We start from the raw sequence: 7,436 nt of genomic DNA, 5'->3' as shown, positions 1-7,436 counted from the left end.
AATTAGGAAAATACACATCTTCTAAACCAACAGTCAAAAAATTCTGAAACTTTTCCTTGAAGATATATAGCTACGACTTTGTAGGTAATGATTTATATAGGAAAAATCATATAGCTCATCAAAACCTGTACAACAGGCACGCTGCTAAACCTGTCTGTGCACACAACACTATGTTTCATAGAAGCACTCTGCATTGCTATCAAACACTGGTACACGATAATGGCACTCTGAATTTCTATCAACCATATACAATAACTTTGTACATTGTTTTAGAGGACCAATGTAAGCTGACCGAAGTCCAGAGATAATAAAATTTGGCAGCAACAATTAAATTATACTACTCCAGACGTTTTTGTGACAAAGAAAAACAAGTCCAGAGGTAGTAGCATTTTTGTGACAAATCACGAATCCTTTGAAACTATCTGCATCTACAATTTGATCACTACATATACATTGGAACAGAACTGTATCATGAGAGAATAAAGCTATCAAGAAGCAATGGACTGAGAAGATCAAATGTGAAACGCCTGACCATGGAGCACCACTTGAAATCTGAATGTTCTTTGTCCCCCACTTGATATCCACCCATCATTTCCCATTGCACTATTGCCCAAATCTTTGATGAAACAATTCGCTTTTTTACGATGAAACAATCATTAATAAGTTCCTCCTCATTACACACTTTTATTGCATCAGATTCTTTTATAAACAAGTAAAAAAAAGAATCAAAGAAAAACAAGACTACTACTACATTCTACACAAAGGCATCAATATAATGGTACAATGCAATTTCCCTTTCCTTCCCAATGTTTTGCAAGAGAATGCACCACGATGTTGATCATCATCACGGCGAGACACCGATGAGAATCAGGCGGAGCTCCACTGGCTGGCCTTCTCGAAGCCGTTGCGGCCGTAGTAGTAGTCCTCCATGGCCTGCTGGATTTGGGCACGTGAGTTCATGACGAAGGGCCCCTGCTGCACCACCGGCTCATTGAGCGGCTGTCCCGCTGCTAGTGCAAACTGCAGCGGCGCGCCGGACCGGTTCCACACGCTGAGCCCGTCCCCTGCGCTGAGGACGAGGCAGTGGTGCGCGCTCGCCGGAGCTGCACCCTCCTTGCCGAACACGCCCTCCCCCTCAATGATGTACACGAAGGCGTTCCAGCCCTCGGGGATCGGCTGGTGGAGCTGCGACCCTGGTTGCATTGTGAAGTCCATGTACATGGTGGGCGTCCGTGTGTAGACCGGCGACCGCACCCCGAAGGCTTCCCCCGCAATGATCCGCACCGCCACGCCGTCTTTCTCGGCCTGGCTGATGTCCTTGCTCTCGAGCTCCTGGTACCTTGGCTCAATCCTGGCATTAATGAATGGGCATTTGCAGAAGCAGAATTGGTGTGTGAGTGGTTGATACATACATCATATGCAAATAACCATTGTCATGATACATACATCTTGTCTTTGGAGGCGAGGTTGATCCAGAGCTGCAGGCCCTTCTGCACGCCGTCGGCTGCCGGCATCTCCGAGTGCACGATGCCGCGCCCTGCCGTCATCCACTGTTGAGGAACAGAGCATTCAGATGCATTGTTGGTTCTCAAGTCAAAAATGGAATGGGTCAAGTCTCAAGTGGTTTGTCTGAAGAACTGGATGAGTAGATCAGACCTGGACATCTCCTGTCCTGATGGTGCCCTTGCGGCCAGAGAAGTCCTGGTGGGTGAAGGCCCCCTGCATCGTCAGAAACGCAGAAGACAGAATAGCATTTCAGCAAACACCTTGAAGGCAACACGATGGAAGAAGCTCAGAGCATGCGTCCGTACGTCTAGCATGTAGGTGACGGTCTCGAAGCCCCGGTGGGGGTGGTCGGGGAATCCGGCGGGCTTGGAGACGGAGAACTCGTCGAGCAGGAGAAACGGGTCCAGGTTCCGGAGCTCGCAACTGAAGCAGCAACAAGAAGAGACATACAGACAGAGGTCAACGCCAGCGCCCCATGATGTGAAATTCAGAGTCGATTAATCGGGCGTGATCTCTTCAGATAGGGGTTGATGGTGTCTTACCCGCCGATGCTCCGGCGGACGGTGGCGCCGTCCCCCTCGGACTGGGACAAGGACAGCACCTTCTTCACTACCTTCCTCGGATTCTCGAACGGGACGGGCGTGGAAGAGGAAGACATGATCGCTGGCGTGGAACAAGAGGACTAGGAACAGAAGAGGTCTGTTGTTGGCGCTGCTTGTAGAGCTTGAGCTTGTCTTTCTGGACGCGAGATGAACACAGTGGCTATTCTGCCTGGTGAGGCGCGCGGGTGCCCTATAAATAGGGGGAGAAGAAGAGGAGGATGAAAAGACGAGGAGGTTCTGCATCAGCATCGTCGTCGCCATGACCTCCTCCTCCTCCGGCCGTTGAAGTAACGGTCAGCGCAGCGCGGCTGCTTCCTTTTTTCTATTCTTTTGCTGCTTGCGGTGGGTGGTGTGCCCGACGACGTGCTGGCGTGAGGCCGTCGTCACTCGTCACCCCCGCCACCGACCCACACTAATCATGATGGCTATGCAGCAAATACACCCACACACACACAAAAAATAGGGTAAGCATTGGTCGCACCACCCGCAGCTTTTCTGAAAACTATATAAAGAAAAAAAAATAGAGAGTAATGGGGTATAAACATATGTAATAGTGCCTCTATCTCAAAATAAGTGACTCAACTTTGTACTACTAGCTTTACTACAAAGTTAGTACAAACTTGAGTCACTTATTTTGGAACGGAGGGAGTAGGATTTTCCAGAATACCCATATAAAGAAGATATTAATTAAGCACCATAGACTTAATTCTAGTATAAATTATTGACATGCAAGATAATAGCATATTTAAAATCTACACATTATTCTGAGGGATTTTCATGTATAACATGTTAGATTTGAAATTAGGATTTAAAAGTTTTGAATATTTTAAAAAGCATCTGAATTTGCACCAAAAAGAGAAGTGAAAAAGAAAAAGGGGCGTGGCTGGGATCAAACCCAGGTCTCCTGGGTACTCGAGTGGGGCGTTAGCCACTGTGGTAGCTTTGTGGATACCAAAAATTAGGGTGCCAGAAATTATTTGTTTCTTTGATTATTTAAGAAAAGCGGCATTTGTCAGTTCAGGTTCAACAACGACAAATCTGAACCGCCAAAGGTCCCGTAGTAGTTTAGTTGGATCTAAAGGCATCTTTAGCCTATCCTTATATCTCAACTCCTTATATGTCTCATTATGCTTAAGTCTTTATAATTTGAGGGGTTAAACGGTGGCCAGACCTAGCCAAACCCCTATAATTAACTTCTAAACTTTGTTTACAGATTCTTCTAGCCTTTGTCATATAGATTTCAAATAATTGCATAGTATTTCATCTGCCATTCGAATGATTCAAATTGAACATACACAACAAATCAATAATAAACATGTATATAGTTCATCTAATCGAGCAATTCAAATTAAAAGATGCATAGACTTCATAAAAAAGGCACCATATTGACCAAGTTCGATCCAAAATCACCACAACATAGTATGTCTTATGTCATGTATCAAGCACTTTCATGCTCATCACCTTCACGAGAGACCTCGGATTAGGCCATGATCTCCGCATGAGTGAGCTCCCAATACTTCCTTAACGTGGCATTGATCATGCATGGGTTCATGAACATGATAGCCTGCTCTTTGGCCTTCTTCTATCTTGCAAGCCTCTCCTCCTAGATAGGAACCCTATGCTACTCCGCCTTAATATTCCTCCTAGATAAGAACTAGAGGAGGGAGAGCAGAACCTCACGGGACTTCTCTATTATGTGGACTAGAGAAAACTAGAACTAGATCATGACTAGAATGAGAGAGAGGGAGAGGAGGGAGAGAGAGGGCATCGTTGACTCTAAATAAATACTAGGGAGTCCTAGATAATTATCTAAGCCCTCTATTATTTATGTTAGGTCCCCGAAAACAATTTCCATCTATATATCATTTCCCAATATTACATGGTATTCCCCGAAACACTTTAGGTAACCTCGAAACGCTTTCCGTTTCTCTCTTGAAACAATTTCTTTCATTTTTTAAATTATTCGGAGAATATTTTCTCATATTCTTCACTCCAGTAAAACTCAACAGATCGTAATCCCCTTAAGCATGTGACTCTGTAGGTTCGATAAAATATAGACATGAACGAAAACACCTTTCATTCAATGATCAATAGCGGAACCGCGGACATCCATATTGATCCATGTATTTACACAAATGATATTCGAGTCAGCCTTTTGGTTATCATATGCTATTTCACTTGCTTCGTGATACTTTACAAAATCTGTGGTGAGATATGTTGGTATCCTCTTGAGTCATTCTCATGCTCATTACACCGGCTCCTTGTTATCGGATTTGTTCTTCTTTCTTGTTGTCATGTTTCGGCATCCCTGTGAGCTAGTCACCTGTGTCTGGCCAAATAATGATGGATACCATCATACAGAGAGGACCCCAAGAACACTACAACAAAAACACCCCTATAGAATCGCATATCTAGCAACGAAATAATAGCATGTGTTGTTAGGTCCACCTTCCACGTTCCACGAAGAGCTAACCTTTCCTATCCCTACGCACCTCCCCCATTATCTGTACCTCCGTGCAAATAGCACACCTCCCCCATTCCCTCAAAAAAAAAAAAGCACGCCACAGATGTTGTATAGAAAGAAAAGAACATATCTTTTCTCCACACCACTTAGGGCATCTCCAACGCAAGGCGCTAGTGGAGGGCGCCAGGAAATAGTTCCTGCTAGATGGGCGGTTGCATCAATGATTCCCTGGCAGATCCTGGTGTCAGGCGCAAGAGGGACGCAAAGTAGTGCATCGGGCGCTTGGTGTTTTCTCAAGTACGCGCTGAACACAAGCAGCTCTTCGCCTCTGTTGCCGATCTACATGTAGCGCCTCTAATTAGCGTCTTCCATTGGAAGACAAGATGCCTAGATGCCTTTTTATTTTCTTTAATATTATTTTTTCTCCCTAAGCGTCTAGCTAAGAGCCTTGCATTGTAGATGCCCTTATCTCCGCTGATTCATCTCTCCCATCGGCCTGGATCCCCTAACCTCTCTCCTCCGATCCTCCCCTGTGGAGACGTTCTCCATGCCTCTCCATGCGCCCCCGCATCCATGGGTCTCCGTCGCCAGCGCGGCTCCGCGCCTCATCTGGTATGGCTGCTCGGCGTCTTCGCACGCGCGGGAGCTGAATTGCGCTCGACGGTGCTGCTCCGCCTCGGCTACATCGACTTCGACGCCGACGGTTCGGTAAGGCACTCCCCCCATCTTCTCTTATCCTTCCAGCCGCCGCACCTCACGCGCGAGTCCGAAGGCGCAACGCGCCCTACACACACCGCCTACGTGCCCCTTCCCCGGCGTCTTTGTGATGCTCGACGCCACCGCCCGACCCTCTGCCGCGGCAGGCAGCCGATGCCTTTCCCCCAAGCGCTGCCTCGGCGCCCCTCTCCTGGCCTCGGTAGGATTCTTGATTGTGCCTCCATCATCTCTGTGAACGGCCGTCGCTATTGTGCGTTCCTCTCGTGGTTAAAATAATTGTACATCTTCTCTGCCTATTTGGTATGTAAGTAGTGTGTTTTCCTCTTCTGGTTGATATGCAAGTAATGCGTGCCCATTTGAAGTTAATGTCATATAGGAAAGAGGGAAGCACCACAATGAACTGCAGTCGAGTTCGAGGAATAATTGTTCTTATAATGCAATTTGGGCTCTGTTAATTGGTGAATTCTATTTTAGAAGTCCACTTTTATAGGGAAAAAGTAGGTGCCACAATCTTGAACTCCCTGTTAGTGTTAGATATTCAAGGACCTGATTTAGATTAACCTTGTAGTTTTGATATGTTGAATCACAAGCTAGCAATAATCTGTTGTATGCTTGCACCGAATCCTTTAAAAATATGTTCTTTCAACAACTGTTTATATGTCAAGTCCTCCAAATTAGGAACACAGCTAATGACACCACATGTGAGTTTGATACTGCATTTATGATCAGTTCCGCTGAATAAGTACTGAGCAAATGACACGATATTTATTAAAAATAAGGAACTGCTTTTGCCTACTGACAACCATCACAAATAAGTAATTTACTTTTTAGTGAAAAATGAAATGACTTGATTCTTATACAGTTAGAAGAATTCCCTTTTCTTTTTAATGTGCATTATGAATTAAATTAAAAGTATGCATTTAACTTTCAGCAGTGCATGTCCAAGTCAGCTGTAATGCAAATCACAAACTAAAGGCTCACATATAGAGAAATGACATCACCTAGGGCTCAGCATACGTAGTACTTGAATAGGAGCAGGATTATGTAATACATATCCGCTTGTGAGATGTGAATTAAATGACTAATAAACACTTTGTATTATGACATGCATAAAAAAAATCTGGTAGTAGTTTTCATGTGTTGTGGACTTGTAGTTTGATTGCGTTTATATTGTCCTGTCATGAAAGTTAACAATGGGTTTATGTGATATTCAGGGGTGCTGTTCAAAGAATTAGGTAGCTTGCCTGAATTCTTCTTGTGGGAGTTGTGCAGAATCCAGGACAATTTGTCTCCCCATAACCACTTTGGTGTCCTGTTATGGAACAAGTTATACACCACTCTGGTACATCTAATGTTCACTTGTCTTTTATGCGTATTGATAGTGTTCATATCTAATTCTCATATAACTCCAGCTGGCTTAGTAAATAGAAAACCCCGACAAGACCCTCTTTATGGTATCTCTAATTCGGATCCACGCTCAAGAAGGAATACAGGTAGAGCTACTGTTGACTTCCTCTATATATGTGTATTGCAGGAACATTAGTACTGTTTAAATTTTGTTCTGTTAACGAAAATAGTTCAAACTATGTGTATGGGATGTCCCAACAGTGCAAAGATGTGTATGACCTGTGTATATCTCTAGATATCTCTTCGAGTTCGATTACAAAACATGCTGATGTACTCAAGTGATATCGGCGTTTTTGAACGTGGTTTATGGAAGAAAATAATTTCAATGGAAGTATGCTATATTTGTGTACAAGTTTTAGAGTGGTTGGGCTTTTTTAGAACCGTTCGTTGATGTCGATCTAACGGCAGACAAATACGAAGTACTGGGTAGTACTCCGATGAAAGTACGTGAAAGTACTAAAACGAGTGGGGCCGGTACTCGTGACAAGGTGGGGACGCGTTTTAATCTAGGGGCAGTTTAGTCCTAGGAAAATTTGCACGCGCCGCCCCTCTCGTCAAATGAATAACCGCCGCCATGGTGCTACACATTCCACAATTACTCATCGGCGGCCATCTCCTCCCTCTCCTCCATGTCCACCGCAGTCATCTCCTCCTTCTTGCCGCTGCAACTTCGCTCCACTCAGGCAACCCCTCCCCCCCCCCCCCCCCCCCCCCCCCCCCCCCCCCCCCCCCCCCCCCCC

General features: G+C 45.1%; 1 protein-coding gene and 1 long non-coding RNA gene across 3 annotated transcripts; one reads left to right on the top strand and one right to left on the bottom strand.

Annotated features, from left to right (window-relative positions):
- Positions 1-645: 645 nt before the first annotated feature.
- On the bottom strand, positions 646-2,289 carry LOC125553127 (pirin-like protein). The gene is made up of 5 exons (XM_048716913.1): positions 2,049-2,289; positions 1,812-1,929; positions 1,657-1,719; positions 1,447-1,550; positions 646-1,351 (listed from the first exon to the last, which is right to left on the bottom strand). The coding sequence occupies exons 1-5, from the start codon at positions 2,162-2,164 to the stop codon at positions 868-870; spliced, it is 885 nt and encodes a 294-aa protein (XP_048572870.1). The 5' UTR covers positions 2,165-2,289; the 3' UTR covers positions 646-867.
- A 2,723-nt stretch (positions 2,290-5,012) lies between these two features.
- LOC125553128 lies at positions 5,013-6,997 on the top strand. Of its 2 annotated transcripts, none has more exons than XR_007303915.1 (4): positions 5,013-5,280; positions 5,666-5,786; positions 6,504-6,631; positions 6,702-6,995. It is a non-coding gene; the product is annotated as an uncharacterized LOC125553128 (long non-coding RNA). The 2 variants fall into 2 exon arrangements; XR_007303916.1 differs by lacking the exon at positions 5,013-5,280 and adding an exon at positions 5,550-5,589 and having other exon boundaries at positions 6,702-6,997.
- The last annotated feature ends 439 nt before the right edge of the window (positions 6,998-7,436 follow it).

This window comes from Triticum urartu, chromosome 4, assembly GCF_003073215.2.
Source record: "Triticum urartu cultivar G1812 chromosome 4, Tu2.1, whole genome shotgun sequence".
In the NCBI taxonomy this organism is placed as follows: Eukaryota; Viridiplantae; Streptophyta; class Magnoliopsida; order Poales; family Poaceae; genus Triticum; species Triticum urartu.
This window is presented reverse-complemented; position numbering and strand designations above follow the sequence as displayed.

Excerpts from the sequence above, each read along its gene's own strand:
- LOC125553127 (XM_048716913.1), bottom strand. The coding sequence starts at position 2,164 with ATGTCTTCCTCTTCCACGCCCGTCCCGTTCGAGAATCCGAGGAAGGTA. Across the intron at positions 1,720-1,811 it reads CCGTCACCTACATGCTAGAC|GGGGCCTTCACCCACCAGGA; the intron begins GTACGGACGCAT and ends CTGACGATGCAG. Across the intron at positions 1,551-1,656 it reads TCAGGACAGGAGATGTCCAG|TGGATGACGGCAGGGCGCGG; the intron begins GTCTGATCTACT and ends GTTCCTCAACAG.